Consider the following 26,037-nt stretch of genomic DNA (forward strand, 5'->3'; position numbering starts at 1 on the left):
AGACACAGCCCGCTGCTTCTCTGTAGGTTTAATGCAACTTAAACCCAACACAATTTGCAGGATTAACCTTTAGTAACAGGGCTTGATGGGCACTCGCAGCACTCTCAGGGTTGCACTGCAGAAAACCAATCTTGGTTTGACCTTGACAAGGCTGTACTATCAAAATCCACTTACGTTCAGTTTGAATCCATTTAGTTCAGCTTCTGACAACCTTCAGCATTACAGCCTTTTTATTTAAAAATTCTCCTATGCACTTAGTAAGCTTGGAGTTCTTAAATGGAGAAAAAAGAAAGTGAAAAGAAGAGAAATGATAAACTAAACAAACAGCACTTAGTAAAAGCAGAAATAATCAAATAAGCTGCCTGCACTGTTGCTTATTTAATCTAAATAACATTTTTGTGTTTATGAGATCAAAAAATTAGATGACTTGGACTCAACATATTTAAACCTCTAATATCAATGAACATTTGATTTAAATCCATAAATTGGAATACTTCTAATGAGTGAAACTTTATTAAATAAGGTCAACTTGATCTGTATTGTCTTGCTTCTGACTTTAATTCAAAACTTAATGCTTTCATACTCACTCCAGTGTCCTACTGATGTTTAAAGGAAATAAAAAAACAAGTGTCCTAGTTTGGATTTCTGTCTCATAGTAATGGACCTTGCTTTCATAGCATCACAAAATCAGCATTTTATAACACAGCTGGAATTGAAGGTTCCTGACTTTGCCAGAAATCCAGTAAGAGCAGCAGATACCAGGAGGATTACTGAGAATCAGAATCAACAATGGCCAGCAATCCACAGCATTATATTTAGCTTAGATTAAGGCTTCTCTGTTGAATGACTCAAGCTGCAGTCTCCTTTGTGCACACTGATGGTTCACTGGAGGTCTATCTGGTATTGTTGCCAGAGAACTCTGAGAACAATCCCTCGCAAAAAGATTAAAAAGGAAGAAACAAGCAGAAAAAAAGATGAAGTTGGGACATGGATCAAGGAGCACACCTACAAGACCGGAGGAAGCTACAAGAGGAAAAAAAAAAGATGTATAAGAGAAGAGATTTTTGTTTCAAATGTCATGCATCTGTTTTAGGAAAGTGTACTACCTCAGATGCATCATTCAGTATTCAGAAACACGGATCATTCTGCCTCCAGAAACAGAAATGTTTCATAATCAGAAGTCTTTTGCTGACTCAAAACTTGAACGTTAACTCATACCTTAAGTTGCTTTTGCCAGGAACTGTTTTGTTAAAGTGAATGCCAGATTTTTCAAACTCTTCGCCTTACAGAAAGAAGCAGTTGAAATGGGTAAAAAAAAAGGAGAAAGAAATAAAGTCACTTGTGGCTTTCATGGTGCCGTCTGAATAGTTGAATTTACTATACACTTTTAACACTGAACTATTTTGCATTTGGTGGTGTTGAGGGGGAATCATGCGTGAGTTCATTGTATGAACGATAAACTTGAAGTGACACAACCGCCTTGATGATACACAGTGATTTCCATACTCTAAATTTTAAACCCACTATCTTGGCTTCAACCTTGTAAGCTTGATTTTCATAAACCTTATAGGTGCAACAGACTAATAACATACAACACTGGAGCACAAACCTCTTGGACAGGATGTTCCAGACAACACTCTACATTATTTGTAAGATAATTCCATTAAAATGCTCCAAAAGGCAGCAATATCACAAAGACTTTTTAGAGGTTGAGTTCAGTAACCTAAATTAGAGGATGAGAAGCCTAGCAGAAAGCTCTGGGCTATAGCTGCCTGTGCTAGTATGTCCTAAGTTTAAGCACCCCATAAGGTTGTTCTGAAGAGAGAAACTAGCTAAAAAGACCAGACAACTTTATTGTACCAGGCTGTGAAGAGGACATTGGGTGATATTTTGTTTGGGCTTCCCCACATTCCTTTAGTTTCTACCTTTAGGCAACTCCATGATTACAAACGGATTAAGTTTTGGGTTTTCATTCCTGCTTTGTTTTGTCTTTGCTGTTGGTAGCTCAGTTTAGATGTCATGTTACCAAAAGGTCTGGGTATCATCACTGATAAATGACGTGAGATTAACTTGGTCTCTGTGGTCCTTTTTGAGGATTCTAATCAGTCTGTGAAGGCTATAACACATGGGGATCTGAGTTGGTGGCACAGATCTGTGTGGTCTCAATTGGGATTGGAAAGAAACTGTGACTCCAGTCAGCATTTTTTTTTTTTTTTTTTTTTTTTTTTTTTTTTTGCCAGTCACACCAAGGAGGGAAAAATGTGATCTTTGTAAGACGGGGGGGGGGAAGTAGAAATTGGGAGACTCTCTGTTGTCAGTTGTGAATGCAACCGAATTGCTGTGCCACCATACTGACGGGGTTACGATGGCGTGAGAGCAGGGGCTGCTGGCCAGCACTCCAGCACAGCTGAAATAGCAAGCAGCAAGAGCCAGGAGCTGAAACGCTACACCCAGGCTTCTCACACTCTCCTCGTCTCTCACTAAGCCTCTCTCCTTCTTTCTTTTTCCCATTCTCTTTCGTGCTCTTTCGGTCTTTCCCTATCATCTTTCTTATTTACTCTGTCTGTCTTTAATCTGAAATCTTGCCATTTTCTTGCTCTCCGTCATTATCATCTAGCCTCTATCTCATCGCCCATTCTCCCCCCTCTTAATCAGACACCTCCCACACCTCTCATCCACTTCCAGTAAAGCCCAACGAGAGGTTACGGCCTCATTTGAATATATGAATGCATAACAGCCTCCTCCTTGCTGGGGCGTGGCATCGTTTTACAGTCACACAGCTGTGGCAGTGTTATGGGACCATCTGCACAAGGCTCATTAAGATAGCCATAAGCTAATGTGGAGAAAGAATATGCATGGAGGGAGGGAGGGAGGGAGGGGGGGGTGTTTATTCATCCTTGTTCCTCTTCTTTTTCTGTGGAACAGCCTTACCCCAGTTGGGATTATTTCCAGAGAGAGAAGAAGTAGAGGAAGGAGGAGCTTGAAAAATCCCCTTTCCACTCTTCCAAAGTTGCACACTTCCTTCTGCTTGTGTATTTGCATGTGATGTCGCTATGGCTTCAGGCGTGTGTGTGTGTGTGTGTGTGTGTGTGTGTGTGTGTGTGTGTGTGTGTGTGTGTGTGTGTGTGTTTATGCACAAACACTGGTATCTGTCAGTGACTGAGAGCATGAGGTTCAAAATATATCTTCTTATTGAAACTGTGCTGCTTCATCTTTTTATGACGTTTAAGATTTTATACTGTTTTACTAAGGGGAAGTGCAATGGAGCAGAATTTACCTTGTGAGGCAGCGGAGGTCTCATGAGATCATGATCATGAGAAAATCCATTAGCTACACACTTGAAGAAAAACCAAGTCACTTCTACTCAATCACATATGGGGAACTACTAGCCAGTAATGGTGTAGCTACAGGCATAGTATAGGTTTGATAACTGGATAATCCAGTTACCTGCCATACATTTTCTGAAAGTGTCTGGATAATTGGATAAATTCATAACCTTGAACTTGCTAGTGTTTTTTTTTAACCTTATTAAAACATAAAATACAAATCAAATTGGCAAAAACAAAGCTAGCTTTTGTTAAAATGTGAGATTTATTCATATAAAACTGGTTTTAATTTAGTATTAATATTAAACTTTTAGAAAACTTTTCCAATGTGAAGTTTAAAATTACAGTTTGAAGGAGTAGTTTGTCTTTTTTTTGGGGGGGGGGGATTTCCAGTTAAAGGACAGAATGATTAGTACTTTCATACCACCTCTGAAGTTCACTATAGGAGACTGGCTAAAACTACAGGAAGTGAATAAGATTTTTCCACGTGATGATGAAGATGGTGAGATTTGGTTAAGAGATAATGGGTAATTAAGCTATTTATGCTTTAGTTGCACACTTTTTGTAATCATTGGGTTTAAATACACTGTGGGGGATTGATGTATAATATACTGTTCATGATAATTAATTTTAAATCAAGTTCAGGAGGTGCTGATGCCAGCCATTCTGTAATAGCACTTTTGCACAAAGGAACAGTTTTTGATGCTGCTCTTTTGCTTGGATCTTTTTGTAAGAAAATAGTATTTTTCTTGTTTTTGGAGATATTAGAAAGGTCTTAAAAGTCACTAAATTTGTTCTTACAAAGGCTTCAGATACCCTGATGGCTTTTCTAAGTGCAGCTGAAATCCATGTCTCTTTTCTGATGTGCAAACCCAGCTCACGGCGTCAGCGAGGAGTGTTTTCGCGGGCAAAAGCACAGCCGTGTTTTCAGTCGATAGAGAGTGTACTTGTTTTCTGGCGAGCCGTGTCAGTGCAGGCATTAGATAACGTTTTATTTGATGGTGTTCAATGGCTGACTCGTCCTCACCTCTCGCCCAGGCCTCTCCTGCTCTCCAGCCCACATGCGCTCCCATGTAAAGCCAAACACACAGACATCCACCCACTGACTCACACACACGCACGCTCACAAACACACACTCCCGCTCTCTCTGCATCCTTCCTCTGGAGGATTCTGGCAGTTGTTTATGTTATTGAACTGGTTATCACATTACAGCTGGAACACCACCAGGCTCAGAGAGAAAGAGTCCTCCCGCTCTCTTAAGAAATAAAAGAAAGGCGGCGAGAGTGCAAGGGAAAAACAAGAGCAGAGGGAAGACTAGATAAGAATATGTTCAAATGCTTTTGCAGTGCACTCATCAGCATCACCATGTTTCTTTACTTGTTTTGTGGAAACAGAAACCATGTCTGTCTGTGATCTTTCCAGAATACTTTAACTACATTTATTAGTGATTTAACAACAGCCTTTAACCTCCTCTAAACTGGATAACCAGATGTGTGACTAACTGAATTACCACTGCAATAGTTAAAAGTTCTAATGAGTTTATCCACTGGTTAGTTGTTATGGCCAGACTGTAATTAATGACAGAAGAAGCAAAACTGGAATTCTATATTAGTGTCTGATGTCAAAGCAACAGATTTTGATTATTCATCACCCATTGATCCATCCATCCTAAGTAGCTATAGACCTATAATAATATCCAGCTGCTTTTCTATGTGCTTGCAACTGTCATAATTCACATACAACAGATACAGCTCAAAAATATTATTGTATTGTACTGTAGTTCGTATGTGTACTGAGTATGTGTGTCAGGAAAGTTGATACTCTGACGCTGACTTATATTAAAATTTGTCAGATTAGATACTCAGTTGCCACAGTATAAATACCAGGAGTGACACCTTTGCCTCCTCCTGCTGACACAGAACTTCATAAAACACGGCTGCAAGAAGGCCCATAACCCTTTCCCTCACTAGCAGCTGAACACATGAACATTAGCGCAGTAATCTTGGCAAAGCATCTTAAAGACTGAGGGCCTTTCACATAGGATGCATGTGCTGTGTTGGACTTTGCAACCAATTCTTTTCTATGCACTGTGCAATAGCGGCACCCTGCTGTGTCCAGCAAAGCACAGCACAAGTGGGCTGCCTGTGGAACACTTGTGCATCACACCATTTGCTATACATTCAATAGAAATGCAGAATGATATGGAGCAGGCATGATTAGTACATGTAAAAATCATGAGTGGCTACAAAAAAATACGTAGTACTCCCCCCACCTTCAGTCAGTGCACGTCGCTTCCTTTATGAAAGCGACTTGGTAGCTCAGTAAAGCTTTCATTTCAATAACAGAGATTAAACAGTCATCATAAATGTTAACCTGGCCAGCACACACGCTAACGTTAGCCATTGGCGGTAACTCACATTAGCCGGCTAGGGGGTATAGCTGATAATATAATGATAACATTAATGTCTGAATTGAGCAGCTCTTTATCAGTTCTGTCACTTGTTAATTTTCTCTTAATGTTCCTGATTGAAGCCTGAGAAAAGTCTACCAGCTATCTCATAATCTATCTTATGTGTTATTCTCCTATTAAGTTATACAATCAAATATGACTGAATATTGGTAAATAACTCCCTGTTGTAGTGGAACCTTTTGGATGAAAAGAGAAGAAAAACTCTGCACTCGAAGTTATGGAAACTTGTTTTCTGCTCTGTTTTGCACACCCAGCAAGAATACATAATCCAGATATGTGTTTTTTCTTTTTCTTTTTCTCTTTCACCCCATGGTTTCTCATCCAATCCAAAGAAGTGCTGCGCTTTCAAATCCCCTCTCTTCTTTCCAGCTTTCCTCCTTTTTACAAACAGATACTCGTCCTAAATATCTCAGCTGCGCTTCACCACAATTCACTTTGGAGAGAACTATGTCTGACAAAAGCGTTTGGAGAATGTTCAAGAGGGGTGGTATCTCCAAATTCCTGAATAAGGCTTGTGTGACGGAGCTTTTCTGTCTCCATCAAAGGAAGAATTGCATTGTGTGGCTGCAGAATCTAAATGCCCGAAAAGTTTCTCTCTCAACAATCTAAAGAATATTAATACTCTGTGATAATAAACAGACTTTAATGTGACCTTAGGATTATAAGATCCACATACAGTCAAACTGTTTTTACACAGTGGTGATTGAAGTGAAAACCAGGGTTATTGTGGGTTAAAATGATTATGGATTAACATGACAGCATGGTTTTCTCCTCGCTGTAATGCCAGCACCGGCTTCACTGAAGCAAGGCAAAGGAGCTTAGTGCTTTTAGCCCGTAGTTCTCTTCTCTGGTAGCATCTGTTGTTACAGTCGGACAGAGCAAACACACACTCGAACCACTCAAACACATGCTGAAGGGTCATAAAGCCCTGTTTTTAATGTACTGAGGGGGAGACAGAGTGTGTGTCTGTGAGAGTAGGTGGGTGATACAGTATGAAGTAAGGGTTTTCACAGAGGACAATTCCTCTGGAGTCACAACAGGTGTGTGCGTCTCTGTGTGTGTGGATTGCAAAGGGGGAATTATGAGCCGGGTACTAAAAGGAGGAGGGGTGGGTTAGAGGACTTATGAAGGGTCCCCTCTGCCCCACCTGTAGCCTGTCAGTTGTTGTAAGCCTGTTAAAACGTCAGCTGTTTCTGAGGAGAAGTGTGTGTATGTGTGTGTGCGCTTGTGTGCATGTCTGTTAGTCAATGTCAGGGAGCTTGTGGAGGTTGGGGGGAGGGCTGGCTCTGTGTGGCACTCACCGCCCCATTGCACATCAAACGCCTTGTCCCCTCTGGGGATTTGTTAGTGCACAACACAGCGGCTCGTGCTTACGTTGTGTGCCATGATGGTCTCGTCTAACTTTGCCTCTTTTCTGTTCATTGCACTTTGACTCAATTGTTCAGTTAAAGAAAAAAAAAATCAGAATCAGAAAGCATCTCTGAAACAATGTCTCTATTTTTTCTCTTTATGAGCAGCAAGTTTGAATCCTTACATGACAATTGAACCAAACCCTAAAACTTTAAATATAATTAAGATCTTACTGTACAAAAAAATGAGTCCAAAAGAATCAGTCATGATCAAAAAACTTCAAGTTTAAATGTTAGCACTAAATATTGAAAATTACTTTCCTATCTAAACTTTTATTTGTTAGACAGCAAGAAGAATGTGGTAGCAACTTTCAAAGGTGTGACTCATGACCTGACAGCGTGGTCCTAGAGCTAAGCAGACTGTGTTTCAGTTTGACATTGTGGAAACTTTGATAGCGCTTTGGTTTCAGCTGTTGGCTCTGACACTGATCTTTCAGTGTCGAGAAGTAATTTTGACTATGTCAGCTAACTTCCACTCTTTCATCTTTGTGCTTGATAGAATAGCTGCATGTATCATTTAAAAAATATGGTAAATTAAATCACATTTAATGTTCATCTTGAACTGCTTTTCTGTTTTCCTTTATTCTTTCTGTTTGGCAGTAGTTGCGTGTTGATAGATTCTTTGTGCAAGGGGGCTTATTTTGTTTCGTTTTCCCCTAACCAATCAGTAGCAAATGAACCGACAAACCACAGCTGAAGAAACTGTTTTAGTAGTTTCTAGGAGCAGTAACCTTCGAGATCTAAGCTGATTTGAATGCTCCTGAAACACTTATCACTATTTTATTTTCACATTACTATATCTCTGCTTATCCTTATGTAAGAAGACATTGTTTACATTTGGCCCAGTAAATTCAGATTGGTTCATTTTTATTATTCCTCCTGCTATTGGTATGGAGGGCTGGGCCACTATATCAGCCAATTTGAGCTTATTGTCAGTCCAGGTGGCATGAAATAATCCTCTCTGTGTTTGGCAAAAGGCTTTGTAACACTTCAAACATTTCAGTAGTACAATTACAGGTGGCAACATGTAGTGTTTACCACAGGCATGCTTTACTTGCTTCTCCAAAGAGGATCTTGTTTTGTGGTTACACCAAGTCCAAAGCATGGACTGCAGCTCTGCTCTGGAGATCTGGAGGACTCCTCTAACCAGAACCTGCAGCAGGTGGGGGCTGGTTTATGTGCTCACTGCAGCTCAAAGCAGAACAAAGACTGCCATTAGCAGCTGCAGTGCAAAGCGGTGTATGAAGTTGTGAGATTATCCACAGGCTGAGAGAGTCACAGAAGAACCAGCCCACACCACACCCCACGCCTCCATGTGTTCTGATTTTTTTTTTTCTTCTATTCACTCAGCTGATGGTCTTCCAAATAATAATTTACAGTAAGTACAGACATATAATAAGCTCCCAAGTCACCAACATCACTAACAACCAATCGTATAGATTACAGGAGGTCAGAGCAAGTGAGCTTTGAAATCTGTGGTAATAAAGGTCTCTTGTTACGTAGAATGACCATTTAGGAGATAATTTTCCTCCTCCAGACCTCTCGATCTCAACAGCTCTTTGAAATTAACATAGGTGATCTTTTGATTCCAGATGTCTGCTCTTGTTGTGTGGTTTTTTTTTTCTTTCTTCAGGGCGTAAGCTGAATGTCTGTTGTCCTGCACAATGCACTATGTCATGCTGGCGTGGGAGTCACAGGTGTTGAGTGATTTATGGCTTTAATTTACTTGATAGATTAAAATATGATAAAGTTTCACGCACAGGTCATTAATTAGAATAACTGAGCCAGCTGTAATTTTACTTTAAATCGCTTGGCAGGGACATGGAAAAAGCTTACTACTACACTTTACATATTAAAATGTATACTGTACACAGGAAGGCATGTTGTTAGTCAACAGGGATTGATTTCCCTTACGAAGGCAATGGTACTTCATTGATTACTCCATAAAATAAGCAGAAATCAGAGCGCTGCTTAATTTAGTGCTTTGTGTTATATTAAAGACAGATTCAAAGGGGAGTTTGATGTTAATAATCTGTCCCTAAAACTGTTCCTGTGTTGGGCAGTGACAGCCTGGAAAAGCGGTGCGCTTGGAGCTGCAAAGGGAGGCTTTTATGGGGTGGGGGGGTTGCAGCCTTTGTGGAGCCAGCTGAGTGAGGCAGACAGTTGAAGGGAACAGGTTGCTGCGTCTGTTGGGGCTTGTCTTGCTGCTCTTGACTTCTAACCTATAGCTGCGACAGCTCCAGGGGCTAGGAGATACCAAATTTCCCCAGATTGAGTGAGCAAGGGCTAGATTAGATAAAGACAAATACAATACTGGTCGGTACTGTGACATACAGCAGTCCCTAAAGGTGTTCCAGTGCAGTCTCGTGCTATTTTTAAGTAGCTCACATTCTGTGTGTAGTTTAGATTTATTTCTTTGAAAATGTTATAAGCTTATCCAACCATGGATATGCCTGAAACACCTCAGTGGGTGGCCGCTTCTCCCTACTTTCCCCTGACATGTTGACAGTGCTGGTGTACAGTCACTCCTGCTCTGGTGTATTTTCAGAAGAGTAAAGCAAAAGATGGGATAATTTACATGGAAAAATATTGGCAGATACAATCTGTGGGCTACATCGTTGAGTCATTGCAGAATTTTTTTACACGCGCCCTTACCAAAACCACTGACGATGCCAATTCTGACACCAGAGCCAGTGAATTTATGGTGTTGTGGTTGGTTGTAGACTGGACATTGACTCTACTTTGGTAGTGCCCAAACTACCTCAAATAGATTCTTCTGATGCAGAGGAGCTCCATGGCTTATCTCTGAAGATGTCCACAGAGGAAGTGATGACTTTAATTTCGCAGCTAGCAGAGACCATGGAAAGCAATTGCTGGCGACGCAAAGTGTGCAGGTCCCGAGTTAAACTTTTTTATGACTTGAAAGCAAGAGATTGAAGCGACTGCTAGTGAGAGTGCAGGATACCATTGATTGACATATAGCAAAGTTTTAAATATATTAGAGGGTTACCTAGGCGACTGGAGCCTGGAATGTCTGCTAAAAGCCAGCTGTCAGCAACAAAGCAATGCATGACGAACGAATTACTTCCTGTGTGGACGCGCCTTAAGGGTGAGCTCAGGGCCCTATCGGAGCAAGCTCATTTCTGCAACTTCTGTATCTGTGATCTACGTGGCCGCATGTGAGAAAAGGAAGGAAGGCAGACTGATCAGTAAATGAAAAGCATTCCCTTTGAGCTCAGCCACAACAAACTGGAACAGTGATCATATCCGTCTGGATTCTGTACAGAACTCCTCCAGCTTCATTTAATTAATTACATTTTTAAAATTTTTGCTAATCTAATGTGTTTCAGTTGGAACTTGCTCATTTTGAAGGCAGTTTTGAATTAAAGTAGAACTCTAAATACTAGAGTGCCAAACTGGATCTATTGATTTATTAAGTGGCAAACAATTACTTGCTTTACTAATCATTTATCTTTTTATTTACATATATTGATTTACATTGTTAAACTGCACATCTTTATTGGTCCCACAAAAACAGACGTCAATGGCTGCGGGAATTCTAACAACAGATTTTAACTGTTTTTGTCATTGTGATCTCAACAATTAACCAGTTTATTATGACATAAAATGATTTAGCAGAGTTAATGGTTTTGCCTCATTGTTTTGTACTTCTTCATTTGCATCACATCCCTACCTTAATGGCTAAAATCAGATGCAAAAAAATGAAAGCAAATTCAATGTGCTTATCTTATATTTTCTGAATAGACATACGTGAAAATAAATGGTGAAAATTGAATTGAAATTGGTTTGATCCACTCAAGATGCTTTAGGGCATCTGAAAACCTGCTGGTTTGAAATCACTAGATTTCTAACATGAAATGTAAGTAAAACGAAGATTGGCTCTGGATGCTGGCACAGATAATGTGGAGTAATTAGACAGCCTCATTGTTTGGATGAGTACGTTCTGTTGGAAATGTTCATCTTCTGAGCTTTTTTATGCTGTGAGATTTGTCGTAAGGATGTGAAAATGTGGAAAATTCCTTAATAATGTAGGTCACATGCAAGAAAATAGCTCACACTAGTGCCACACCAAAGAAAAGCTTTGTCATTTTTTTTTAATTTACCCCATCCTCGGGAGGGAGGCAGATTTGCATAATCAGGGTATTCACTGTCAGACCCTTGAAAGCATATCATGCTTATTCACAAACCTATTAGTCATTTGGTACAAAGACAAAGTACCAAATAAGCTTGTCTTCAACAAAACCTCTTGAGTTTTTCTTTGTCATGGCACATCACTCAGGTGGCACACCTTTCACATTGAACAATACGCAAAAACAAATCTTTTTGCCTTCTCTGCAGCTGTTCCAAGGATTTGCAGTTACATGGATGGATGTTTATCATTGCAAGAGCTGAAGCTTATATGCTTTTGTGTTTCCTTTAAACATAAATACACTTGCCTCTGGGCAAAGGAGCTGCTTTCTTTTACTGCTCTGCTAAAGAGGAGAGAATAGATATCCTTTGCTTAGTGTTTGTGCCTCCCCCACCTCTCCTCAGTGCCGGATCCCCACCACATGTAGCCAGCACCACACAGTCTTGGCCCGCGCTTGCAGTCAGTTGTCAGTGAGAGCGGAGGTAGGCTCATAGATCCCCATTTTAGGCTCCGGGCCAACACCGTGTGTTCAACACGGAGAGCCCCCAGGCAGTCGTGCACACGGATGACAAATGTGGATGGCAAGCAGGGAAAAAAACCTGGAGAACGGGGCAGAAAGATAAGGCCATCTGAGCAACCGTGTTTGTTGTCGAAGTAATTGTGCCCTCAATACTCTGACATTAGGATTGTTGGGTTTAGTAGTGGTGTATATTTTCCTAACCATGGGCAGATTTCCTGTCCCAGATACACAAAGGGAAAACATTTTTTCTTCTCTCCTTTTACAGATTTATCCATATAAGTTACTGCTGCAAGATGAATGTGGCCTTTGGAATTTTTGCCCCTTGTTTAACCCGTTGGGTTCTTGGCACATACGTGCCTGCACCCATACATGTATTCACTGTGTGTGGAAACTCAATGACACAACTGTTTAGCAGACTCCTGGCCTCCCATTTCCCACACCCTCCGGCCCCCCTTTGGAGATTTCAAGGTCAGGAAAGGGCACGGGCTGAGATTCATGTCTTGGGAAGCAGAGTCGCTGTTGCAAAAAAGTCACAGAGAGCGAAGCGTTCCTTTTACAGTGGTCGCTGTCAAACAACCGTATCTTACCAAGATCAGATCTTCTAGGATTTGGATATGGCATCAGATCAGAACCGTCAGCAGTGGTCCACATTGGAGATGACGGGGAGGTGGAGATGTTGCAGTGTAGCTGTTGAAGTTTAACAGCAGAATTTCAAAATCGCATATTGAACGGTAGGGCAGAAGGGCACAGGACATTACCGGTGTGTTGAATTCTCCGACAGCTGAGCATTCGAGTATATGTGTGTATTGCATTGCATTGCCTTTGTGTGTGTGTGTATGTGTCCAGATTTTTGGGGGGTGGGGTCCTCAGAGAGTCCAGAGGATCAAAAGGTATGTAGGCAGCTGCCACCCTGTTGCTAGCAGCTCATGATCCAAATGGAAGATGTATAGACAAACGTGCACGAGGGATAGACTGGTGTGCAACAAGGATCTCACACCCTCAGTTAGGCAGCTAGTGACTCCCTCACTCATTCGGGACACATACATATAGCGATATTCTGTTTAGCCTATAAACTAGGAATTAAAATAAACACTATGTCAGAAGCTTAGTAAAATTAGGTTGTTAGTTATCAAAACACAAGTTATTAACTTTTGCATTTGTCAGCTGACGATTTCAGCATTCCAACATGTTTTTTGGGGGGGCATATTTTTCAATTGTTTGTTGGCAGTACATGGAAAAAAAAATCTCACTGTATTATTTTACCATAGTGGAGCAGATCAATCTGGCTGTGATGATCACTAAAGTGAAAGTTTGAGTAAAATAATCAGATCAGATATGAGATAATAATAATTATATGCTGAGCAAAAATGCAGATTTTTTTTGATAGTGTACTGCACTGTTTTTTTGAGGGGTTTTTTGGTTTTTTATTTATTTTTTTCTTTGCTGTGGCATATAATGTCAAGTTTCATATTTTAACTATCAGTTTAAACTTCAAGGAATGAGATTTATATTTAGAAAATAATTTATTGTTCAATTAGTTATAATTCAATAAAGTTAAATATTGACCTACTAAAAATTTGGAAATGCAAGGATTTGCACTAAATGTGCTGAAATGTGGGGGAAAAAAATTCTTTAAAGAGCTGACCAACACACACCTCATTTGCTAACATAGACTATGATGAATTGGTGGCAGTTGCTGAAGGCATATTAGGGCAAAGGGTGACCTGGGAGGGGTTTATGGGTAGAGAGGGGGATGAGTGTACTGTTTAATTGTGAGGAGTGAGGTAGAGTGACAAGAAGCAGCAGCAGAGGAGGGGGCTTGGTGGTGCTTGGGGTCCAGTAAGAAGGATAATTTGGGGCGTCCAGAGTGAGGTGTTCCACCAGCAGTTGTCACTTCGGCAGTCGATGGTGGGTGGAGTGGCACATGTGCTGCTCTAAGCTGGACTGTCTTTCTATTCAGGACTTTGTATACCTCTGCAATCTTTGACTTGGACTACTTTGGAACTATTGACCTCAACATTGTGTTTTGTTTTCTGCTGTGTCATAGAACTTCCAAAACAACTTTTTGGAACCAAAAATCTTCGCTGGTAAGAGCAGTCGATAGAGATGTTACAGTTGGTTTAAATTGATTTGATGTGAAATGAATGCTATGTTTCTTAAAACCACGAAGAGAGAAAGTCATTTTTTTTTCTTTTAAGATTTCACATTACCTCGTCTCGGTTTAAAAGTCACATTTTAGCTGAAGTTCTGAAAAAAATGTTTTTCATGAACATTCAGAGATTTCTCGGGTCTCTAATCAGTCCAGGAAGCAATCAGTAGGTCTTTACGAGGTAGATATGGAAGAGTGCGAGGTGACTTGCTGTGTGGCCGGCTGTCCTTTGTCAGCTGCTGAACTGACATCTACCCAAGTCCCAAATGTGCTGAGAGAGGCTCAAGAGTGGAGGGAGGGTCTGTTGTAGTGATTTATGGTCGAAAGCGTGTGTTGTTGTGAAGCTCATAACGTCACACCTGCTCTTTTTCTTCCTTGAATTGAAGGCTTACATGACCATTAATGGTGAGTTGAGTGCCATGACGCTTGTGCCCTTGACACCTGTTAAAACTATGTTCTGTACTTTACGTATGGTGAGATATATCGCATTGAATACAGCTGCTGGGGTTCTTTAACCTTTGCGATTACCCTGTTTTTACTGTGCTTTTTCCCAGAAAAGAAAAACACAAGGTTAATAGCAGGAGGTTCTTTTATCCTAGAGATAATAGGCTTATTTTGATTTCCAGGCTTAAATTGATTTGTCTGCCTTTGTGTTGTTTGTAGAAAAAGAATTACATCAGGAATTTGAAGGGTCTTGTTCTACAGATGGGAGATCATTACATGGATCGTGCGCTGCACTGCTGTTGGTTGCTCCATAGTGATCATCATTTAATTTTGGGATGATGACAGGAAATACGTTTTCCTTTCTCAGCATGGTTATGATGTTTTTTCTCATTTCTACAAGTTTTATTGAGTTGCATTGGTGCCTTCTGCTTTTTAAACCAGTCAGAACAAGAGTGGATGGACTTGCAGGTCTCCAAGCAGCTGCTCCGCACTTGTTTTGAAAGGTTTCTTGACAACAAAGCCGACCTGGCTCGATCTCCTGTGACTAGATTGAAAGATGCCTCTCTGAGCTGAAGGAGCTTGTGCTTTCTAATGAACACACACACACACACACACACACACACACACACACACACACACACACACACACACACACACACACACACACACACACAAACAAGCAATCATGACTGAGTCTGTGTATATCTGTTACCAAAAATGTTTTCTATAGGGAGAGTGAAATTGTTGAAAGGACTACAGTTACTTCTTAGAACAGTGGTGTTTGTGTGTGTGCGCCACACTCCGTGGACTGTTTATTATTACTGAGTACCTTTAGCATACTTGCGGTGCCCACATTACACAGTTAATGACAGATAAATAAACATAACGTTTGTGGTGGATGATAAAAATAGGTAGGTATTTTCGTGCTGAAAAAAAAAAAACAGAATTCCTCCTCCCACTCACCTGCATTCATGAAAATAAACCTGACAGCACTTGCGTTAAAGCACTATGTGTTAGAGCCAGCCGGTTGTCTTGATCTTACCTGTCTGGCTCTTGCATAAGGTCCCATTGATGAAAACATGTTCGACTAGTGATGTCAAACTATCGTATGCATGCTGGCTCGGGCATGCACGCCCTTCGTCCTCGAGTGTCACATTGATGTCATTAGTGTTTTGTCTGGCGGGCATTCTTCTTTGTCACATACCTTTTGTTATTGTGCCGCAGCACATTTGAAACGATGGGAAAAGCTGTCAGGGAGGAAACCTGGATTCCACCAGACATCTCAAGAGTTGCATTTCAAAACTATTTGCCCTAATGAGGCAGATTATAGATTATAAATGATCTGATCTCAAAGACAAACAAAGCCCAACGTAATGGGTAGTACTTGAATGAATAATAAATTCATTAAATACTGCCGCTGCCAGAATAACTCTCATTTATAAATCAAATTGCAGCTGTTTAATTTGCTGTGATCCAAAAAAAACCAAAACAAAACACTGTATGTAAGAGCTAGTTCAATGTAATGGCACAGCGTTGATTGATTAGTTGTTTATTTAGTCATTATCATACCAGTTTATCATGTCATTTTTTTTTATGTCCTAAAACTGTCAGTAAATAAAGAAATTTATGATCACAGGAGTTCTCAGCCTGAGGGGAAATTATCATGTCTGAAAAACAAATATATCCAACTTACAATTACACAAACAGTAAGAAGAAGCAAATTATGCACATTTGAGTATCTCCAAGCACTACGTATCTGAAGATTAACTCATTTTAGATAAGGTTATTTGATCAAACAAAAATAACCATCAATGGCATGTTTTGCTGAGATTTTAGACATCGGTTTCAGGTCTTGAAAAAGCATCTAGAAGACTCAATTTGATTTACTTTAAGTGACTGTAATACACCTTTAAATCGATGCACGAAAACTTTAGAACTTGTAGTGACCTCTCATACATGCAAGGCCACAGCAGATCTTCAAATACATTTAAAAAATGCCTCAAGCCCTTATTAGATAATCTGAAGGATTTCTAATCAAGAAGCGGTTTCACATTTTTCCTATTTGTCACAGTTCTTACGCGGTTACAGTTTATCATTTTAAACTCTTACCACTGGCTCCTCTAATCAGTCCACACCTTTCAGGGACAGGAGTGCCCCTGAGCATGTTAGGAGCTTTTATCTTTTGGTCATGATGTAACCCAACAGGCCAAACCACATTGTCCATGTTGGTGATGCAGTGACAGGGGTAGGTCTCAGATCAACAACAAATTACAGTTAAAGTATTGTATGGCCTGCCAACAAGTCCCTTATACTCCACATGGTTTCTAAACTTCAGCACAAAAGACATCTTTGTGAATCTGTGTTTGCATTCGCATACAGTATATACGTGCATTATGGGTATTATTGGGATATTTTTGCTGTATTCATGCCAGAGGCTATGAGCACAAACAGCAGATCAGTGACAGTTAGGGCGCCCTGTGTTAAGTGCGTAGGTGTGTTTTTTCTTTTTGTGCGTGCTGTTGTTTGTTTTTTTGTATACGTGTTTGGGAGTGTGTGTACGTGCTCGGGCAGACTGCAGTATTGATAGCGACCCAGCAGTGCGGGCGTGATTCACAAGCCATGAGGCACAGATCTTCTTACTACCCCTCCCATCCCATCTCATCTCTTGCCCCAAACCACCACCACCTCAGAAGTGCTGCCCTTGCACTGCATCAGCCCTACCCACTCTTTCCCACCTCTCTAAAGTCTCACCCATGATTGGTTAAGAGGAGAGGGGGGAAGGGGAGATCATATTCCACTGCCAGGGTTGGCAGCGCTGAAGCACAGGCACAATCACAATCATAAGCCAGGCTTCAGATATGAGGCCAGCAGCTTCCTCCTCCTCGTCCATCTCCCTCTCCTCCTCCACTATTTGTCACCATGCCCTCCCTTTACTCCACCTGCTGATATTCCACAAAATCAGCCATAGGGTTTTGTTGATATTGTAAAGATGCATGCTGGGTGATCTGAAGCTTGAGTGTGCTGGGAGCTGTGTCCAACAGTTGCCCGGGAACATGAGGCAACAGGCTGTAAATATCACACAGCTGGTGCTGGCAGAACACCCTCAAGGTTGGGCTCGCCGGGTCACATTTTCAGTGGCCCAGTTACACGCCAACCTTTTCCCAACCCCCAACCCTTCACTCTCAGCCCCATTGATGGTTCTATCTGTTTCCCAGCGAGGAGCAAATCTATTAGACTTCTTCTTTTCCTCCTCCTCTTACAAAACCCGATTCATTATTGTAATGCATCTTGAAGCTGGTGTGCAATGCATGAACCTTGGCATTAATGCCTTCAAGATGTCAGTGTCTCAGTGCCTATATGTGTTTGTAATTAAGACAGGGGGGTCTGGAAAAGACCAGGGGGAAAAAGTGGTTAGAATCCCAAGTGGATGCTTTTCATTTGTGCAAGAAAAATGAAATGTCTTCAAATTAATTTTCAGCTTACGAATTAATCAACTGATTAACACTGGTTTGAGCTCGGCCTGCCATTTAACCTTCAACCTTTAAATGCCCCTAACACTGGAGAGTTTATTTCTGGTCCTTGTGTTTTTAATGAGGCAGAAGAGCATGTTCATATTGATCACTCTTCTGGTCCGCTACATCTTTTCTGTTTTTGGTCAAATTAAACCACAGGTGCAAGACCACCTCAGACACCTGCTGATTTGATTTCATTTGATTCCCAGTTGAACAGAGCATCTGATTGGATCATTTGTCAAATTGTATTTTGTCCAACTTGTCAGACCTATTTTGATGGAACCTTGAGTGATAAATGAATATTGGTAAATTATTGATCCATGTCTGCCTCAAACTGAGCCACAGATCAGTCATTTTCCAAGCCTGGTGCAGAGGTCATGACTTCAACAGCTATATCCAGGCAAACTGCACACATGTTGAAACATGAAGCCCTGAACTCCTGTGCAGATACTTAGGCTATGTCTGTGATATTTTGCCAGCAGGGCCTGCTTAATGATATTTTTATATATTTCATTAGCAGTCAATATAATTTTCTTATATTTATATCATGACAAACAGTCACTGTTACTGATAGTGCACTTTAACTTAGCTTCCTTTAGAGGATCATGTATCTTTTTGCCAGTGATTGCAAAAACCAACAAGTTTGCTGGTTTGATTCTTTTCACGTAAGCTGTGCCACAGAGAGCAATTTGTGATACCTAGCTTTCTACTGATTTTTTTTTCTTTTTAAGTTTAGTTCTATGAGGTACTCTCTTATAGTCAGCATATTATGCATAGTAAATGGTGGCTGGTGATGTGCCAGCCACCATTTGTTACCATTTCCCTCCTGTCAGAAGATCTGACAGGAGGGAAAACTTATTTTAGGACCAAAAAACAAAACACATTTGACATCAATTGACCAGACAGTCCTGTCTGACACAAACTGACTATCAATCCCAGCATCAGTAAGAGTTGTCGAAGTGTAATTTGAATCGAATCTTTTACACTATTTAAAATTTGTGTTTCTTGACTGTGGCTTTAAAACACCCGATACTTTTCCACTTTGTGTTGTTAGCCAGAAGTCACATGAACCTCCCCAAAGTGCCAGCTACATCAACATTGGTAAACAGCAGCCGGTGATTCATGGGGCATTTTTTTGGATTATGTATTCTTCACTTAAATGCCACTGGCTGGTGATTGTGTACCTCGGTTCAGGGTCACTGTCTGTTGTCTGAAAAAGACATTTTTTAGCAACTTTAATGGGTGCTTTTTCTCGACAATAAGAGAGTTTATTGCCTCAGTAATTTTCTTTGAACAACTGTGTGAACATTGTGCCAGTGTTGTTGGTTTTTTTTTTTTTTTCAATTTTACTTGGTCCTTAAGTTCAGAACGGCCTGTTTTTACAGCTTATTTTATTTCCTGTGTTGAATTTGTTCTCGGCTTGCATTTTTGTGCTGGTTTAACTCCTGGATTTGTGTCAGTTTTTTCATAACCATTAAATGTTATACGTCTGCTGGGTATATAAATTGACCCTCATTACAACTGGTATAAGCACATACATATAGGTTTCAGACAATTCCCATGACATTGGCAGCTTTCTGTCCATAAAGCGTTAGAAACTGATTTTAGTCTAGGTTGATGTAATCATAGCTTGGGCTCGAATGGACAGCGCATAGTGGGTGTCTGCAGTGGAGCTGGTTGCTTTAGCAGATGTTGGTGCTGAGTGGGAAAAGTAATGGATTTCTCTGTAGTCCTTTGGCAAGGCTCCAGCAGCCGAGAACCATCTTCACCACCACCACCACTACTCCTCCCCCTGACTGCCAACCCTCTACCGCTGACTGTTATCTCTTTGCTCCAGGCTGCTCCACTGCCACTTTACACACCAGGATGGTAAAGAATGGACATACAGGAAAACACACATAAACACAGACAAGCACACAGACAGATAATACTCAGGCCTGACCAACATAGACGCGCTAGTGTTGTACTGGAGATTTATCATATGGGCATACCGATAACCTTCGCCCAAAAATGTTTTAAGCTTAATGACTAATGTATTTTCTGTTCATTATGAGCGAGTAAACATTCATCAGCTTAAAGATCATTGGGGAAAACAATGCTCATAACTTTTCTTAGGATCATCATGTTTCTTTTTAACCAGGCTTATTCTGTCTCAAACTCATTTTTGCAAATTAACTCAGTACAAGGTTATAAGAGTCAAGTTGGGGCAATGTCTAAATTAGCATTTTCTTACATGCCACGCAGTCTATGTTCATTCACACTAGTGAAAATAGCATATAACACACATTTGTAGTTATTAGCTGACATTGCAGGTTGCAGTGCGACACTAAAAAACCCGTGCCTGAACCCATAACAACAGGGAAAAACTGCTGAAATAAAGGACTCGTAGTGTATTTTAATTAAAACTGTCCTGTTTCAGGTTTTGTTCTGCTTGAATTATCACTCATTTCTGACCCAAATATCTCACAGTAGCTGTCAGACTTTAGTGTGCACACACAGAGATGCATCATCATCTGATTACATCATGTCGTCCATCCTAAAAGCCAACAGAATGCTATACTGACAGAGATCATGTTTAACCCAAACACCCTCTTTTCCTGCTACATTTTGTGGCATGCAAGTGTGTCTCTTTCCCTCCAGGTTCTGGCACATTAAGCCCGTAGCAGAAACATTGGTCGTATTGAATCGGAAATATCGAGGGCAGTGTTAGCCTCGGGGGCAGCCAGGCAGGTTGTCAGAAGGAAGGTCAGTAGTTCACAAACCTTGACTGGCTGGGAAAATCTGGATGGCATGCCCTTTAGCAAGTCATTTAACCCCTGATTGCCCAAAGGAAGATTTTTTTTTTTTATTGTCTGACTGTAAAAGACAGTTGCAACATGAAGCTTCCAGCTACGGCTCTGCATAAAAGTGAAGCAAGTTATTGCAGAATAGAGCATTCTTGTCAACTTTTTCCTCATGAATAAATGTTAAAATCATAATATAGCCCCTGTACCTCGTGGGTTTCCACCCACATCATTGGAATAGAAGATTTGATGCTTTGAAATGTTTAACAGCCAGTAGTAGATGTCAGGGATGGTGATGCACTGCAATATTTTCTAACCATTCTTTTTATGGACTAATCTTTGTTACAGACTGTCCTAAGGCTGTGACCTGATGTGCCCTCTCTACAACTTAGCTGACACATTTCTACAGTAACAGTATTTTTCATTTTTATGCTCTTTATGATGCTCTCTTAAGGCTCTTTAATTTGATGACCAGATTCACAGTTGGCTATATATATTTTATTTTTTTTTTTTTTTTTATTTTTTTTTAAATTGTCAGATATTTTGAGGCTGGTGGGTTTTTTTGGTACATACTATAGAATGTAGTGTGCATCTTCAAAGGACACTGAAGACGACCCCAAACTGATGTAATTAAGAAGAACAGAAAAGAACTGACATCTTGTACGAATACTTTTTTTCATTTCTAGATTTCTTGTGTCGTAGGGCGTCTCTGCTTTGGTACAAAGTGTATGAAAACATCTCGCATTAGAAGCCACAGAGCTTTATCAACTTCAAATTGCCCAATTTATCTAAAGAGATGATGAATTTTTCATCAAACCTGAACAGCTGATATTTGTGCTTAAAAACTATAGAAATGTAGCACAGCTGTACTTTCAATGATTGCAGTTTCCTTAAAAGTTCTATATTCCCTTTATTCAGTTTTCCTAACTCCAACCATAATATATTGTTAAAGACTAGCCTTTCAATGGCCTCTTGGGGAATAAAGCATATAAACGCATTAGGCGTTCCCCAGGGTGCTAATCTGGGTCCACGGTAGATTCCTAATTATCAGTGTTTATCTTTTCATTGTCCAGAGCCTCTCTATCACTCGTGTCTGCTCAGTGAAGTAACAGACACACTCCAGGCTCTCCGCTTCCCATGTGAGAGCAGAGATTCTGCCTGACATCAGACATGGGAAGCGAGCTGCAGCAGCATGAAGGGTAAAAGGTCGAGACTTGACCACCCCAGGCAGATAAAGCAGCCTTTTCATGTGTGATCAGCCCACAGCCTAAAGACAAATCCCTCAGTTTGCTGCCTTTGAACTTCACTGCAACTGCAGTGAGTCCCCTACTCGCTCTGTGGCTGACAAAGAGAGAATGAACGCACACCCTATTATTTTATTAAAATATTTCGCCACCACTTCTTTACTTTCCTTCATTTGAAGCTGAATGAAAGGAATGAATGTGCAACATAAAGAAATGCCTGCTCTTTCCAGGAGTACACTAATTAGGTGATCCAGGTAGAATTCATTATCCTTTGCTAGTTTTCCTATTAAATTGGTGATACTGAAAATGGAGACGATGAGGATGAACGAAAGCGGATGAGATGGATTTTTATAAAATAATTTTGTTTAAGGGGCTGGAACAAAATATGTGAAAGATCTTGCCAGTATAATACATTCAGTTCCTGCAGCTCACTGTAGATGCTTAGTGTAAAAAATCGGGCTCAGGCAGCCTCCAGTTCTCCATCAAGCCTTTTTACAAAGCAATTATGACATTCATAACACTCTTTCTTCAGCCCCCTTCCACTCTTTCCCATCAGTGCATAATTCATAGGCAACTCATCTCCAAAGCTAAGCCAATTGCATCCTCTCTAAACGAGCATGCAGTGCAGCTCCCACAGCAGCACAAAAGGAATGTCAGTCTCATGACAGACTATTTCACGTTCTTTGTTTCATAAGAATGGATGTAAATAGAGGGCGTTCTTCTGCTGCTGCTCTCCCAGGTAGACGGAATGCAAACAATGCTGCGGACCTGATGTGTACTTGCTGCTTTCCAGATGATTTAGCTCTGTAATTCTGCCACTTGGCTGCCACTGTGTGTCTGTGTGTGTGTGTGCACGTGCAGGCTGTGCTGTGTGTCCACACAATCTGTATGTATATATATAGAGCGCTATTTTTAAAGATGAACCGTAAATAGTAGTAACAGGGCCTAAAACGGTCTTTGCCTCTGTTGCCATTCCTGGGCTGCTGCCGTCTCATTCATTCATGAGTTTGCATGAATTTGCAGAAACACTCTGGGCTTTCTTGCTCTGACTTGCCCTTTTAAAATATGGACTTCGTAATGTACCCATCCTCTGTTTTTGATCAGGCACTGTAGCGTATCCCAGACCACCCTTATTTCATGGTTAGTTAGACGTATGAGTGAATTAGACACACGTTTTTACACTCGTCATCTTTCGCTGTTCTGCATGGAATTAGGTCAGCATTCAGTTTAGGTAATAAGGCGTAATGATATTAATGGTCAGAAAATGACATTCGCCATCCTGTCTTTTAAATATGAAGTGTCACTGGAGATCTGCCCACTCATTTTGTTTGCAGATGTGTCGGGTATCTTTCGTGAGAAAATCTGTTTGAAAAGACTGAAAATTGCATTTTAACCACATTGATTATTTATATGGATATTTCATGGATTTAAAGGGAGAATAATTCCCTTCAGCATAGTGCAGATCGTCATATTGTCTTGTCACTACTGAGCTTCCTGTAGAGAAATGATCAATGCATAAGACGGTGTTTTGAAAATGGGAAATGAGCAGAATCCGCAGACTCTCTAATGTGCCTCTGATCGGGGATTCACATTCGGCGTGTCAGGCGGCCTGGGCCGGGCAGCCGGTTGCCGTGGGCGACCAGCAGATCAGTGATGTGGCGGTGATGCCTCTAATGAAGCTGACACAGCACAGCCTCCCGACTCGCGGGCCCCTGAGGGCCTCTTGCTCTGCATGTAGAGCCACAAACACTCCCACCCCCCTCACCTACTCTTCATTTCAGCCAAATGTGCTTCTGATTTGATAGTGCCTCAAATGGATTGCTGCATCATTTATTCTCTTGTATATGTTGGGTTTGTAGTAGCTAAATAAGGTCATAATATACAAACAAAGCCTCGCTCTCCTTGCCCTTTTCAGAATCTCTGTCTCTCTCAGCCTGATAAATGTCTCTTGTGTTGTTTTCCAGAAGCTGCCCAGCTGAGGTGAAGGGGAGGGCAGAAGATCCTAGTTCAGCTTGAGTGTGGATGACCTGCCCCCAGAAACAGGACCATGATCTGAAAAGCGTGCTGTACACAGAGCCCCGTTCTTCCTTTCTTCCTTCTCCCTCTTTTTTTGTTTTTGTTTTTTTCTATCTTGCTGGTGAAAGCCTCCCTGCCTGGGTCCTTCAAACAGGGTCAGTGTGCACAGCGAGGGCAAACTGAAAGCGAATAGAGATTCAAAGAGGAGGAAAAGTAACAGCAGCCATCCGTGACCTCACATCTTGTCACTTTCCCCTGATCCTCCCACTGCAACACCAGAACCATGGGGAGGAAAAAGATCCAGATTCAGAGGATCACTGACGAACGCAACAAACAGGTTAGAACAAATGACCTGAACTGTCATGATATGGAAAGTAACTCCTGTTAAACTTTCCTGTTTCAGAAACCATTAGAGAAATTAAAGAACTAAAGTTTTCAACAAAGGCAATATAAGTAGCTGGATAATTATAAATAGCTGGATTTGTGGATCAGTCCTGTGGTATTTGAAAAGGAATCCTATATTGACCCTGTTTCATGTGCATGCATAAGGAAATCCCAAACGCCCTTGTAGTGAAGAATATGATAAATGTCATGCAGTGTTAGGTAATCAAGATTTAATATTGAGTTTTATTTAATTTTTTCAGGAGCTTAATTTCATAAAAACTGGCATAATTATTGTAAGGAACTTGTAATATAAAATGAACACATTAAATAGCTTGTTTGCAAATGTGGTCCATTGCTATAGACATTATGTTGTTCATATAAGAAATGAATTGCACAGCTTATACATTATGATGTACATTTATAATAAAGCTGGACCTTGCAGTTGTTAAAATGGGGTAAGTATCTCTGCACAGACAGCACTAGATGACTTTGATATGTCACCGAGTGGGTTTCTTCTGCTGATAGCACCACTGTACCACAAGGCAGTTGTATCTGACCCATCTGGAGTGATCGTGGGACAGTTTGTGTCATTACTTTATCTTCTTCGGTCTCAGTTTGCACTTGCTTGAGAAACTTGCAGCAGAAAACACAGGCAGCACACAGTCCAGACATTGTTGTTAACTTTGTTAATGCACTCATTAGCTATGCTGTAGCTAAATGGTTACACTGAAGGCTAAAGACAAAATTAACAACCACACACATATTTGTTTAATTTCTGAGCTAAACTTCACGATCCAGTCGGGAGTGTTAAATGACCCATATATAGCCAGTAGATGCAGGCTTTCACTGAGCTGATTTCTCTGTATAGCTCTCATCTGTCCTGCTCAGATCTAAGAAAGAAATGATCATTTTCACTTTTCCAGCACTGAATTCCATTGTGGTGACAGAATACTTTAGCTCAGGCAATAAGAAATTCCCACAGGGATCCTTTCCGTTTTTGATATGTCCCATGTAGCATGAACAACATAGTTGCAGCTCTCTCAAGAGTGCCACAACAGAACAGTATAATAGCATTGTGTTTTATGAGGCTCATATGTGTCGGGGGGTTTCTCTGACACCTCCCCTTCCTACAGTGGAAAAAGGGAAGAAAAAAAAAAAGTATGATATTTCCCCAAAAAACAGACTCAGTCCCTCTGGTTACATCAGTGGCATTGTCAGAGAGGATGAAAGGGTAAATGATCCATCTAAAATGAGTCAACTGGTAAATGGGCTTCGCTCCATTGAGCAGATTGAGTAATGGATTTGACGTGCCCACCTTCAAAAACAGAGAGAGAAGAAAAACAAGATGGAGACAGGCGTAGGGAGAGAAACAAGGTGCCTGACTGAATAAGACCCGAGCAGTGTAAAAGCGAGGTGGCCGTAGGGTTTGGAAAATCATCCTCAGTTTTCTTCTCATCAATCTTAGCAGGTTGCATTTCGATAAAGAAGAGGAAGCAGTGCCTGCAGGGGGTCGGTGAAGTATGATGACTTGTTATTCATCAGTACACAATTGGACATAAAGGAGGAATGGGTTGTAGCCGTTTCTGCTCGAGCAGCCAGTGTTTGTGTCAGGTGTTGAACAGTTTATCA

The 26,037-nt window shown here is 40.8% G+C and overlaps 1 protein-coding gene across 13 annotated transcripts in view; it reads left to right on the plus strand.

Moving 5' to 3' along the window:
- The window catches only part of mef2d (myocyte enhancer factor 2d), a 101,119-nt gene that overhangs the window by 12,271 nt on the left and 62,811 nt on the right, over positions 1–26,037 (plus strand). For 10 of the 13 annotated variants that reach the window (XM_040030571.1, XM_040030575.1, XM_040030577.1 and 7 more), the window contains exon 2: positions 23,973–24,361. In XM_040030571.1, coding sequence (XP_039886505.1) covers positions 24,308–24,361 — 54 coding nt within the window. In that variant the 5' untranslated portion in view covers positions 23,973–24,307. The other 3 variants (XM_040030574.1, XM_040030572.1, XM_040030573.1) reach the window with 3 other exon arrangements.

This window comes from Simochromis diagramma, unplaced genomic scaffold (genome assembly GCF_900408965.1).
Source record: "Simochromis diagramma unplaced genomic scaffold, fSimDia1.1 OVJJ01000361.1, whole genome shotgun sequence".
Taxonomy (NCBI): Eukaryota; Metazoa; Chordata; class Actinopteri; order Cichliformes; family Cichlidae; genus Simochromis; species Simochromis diagramma.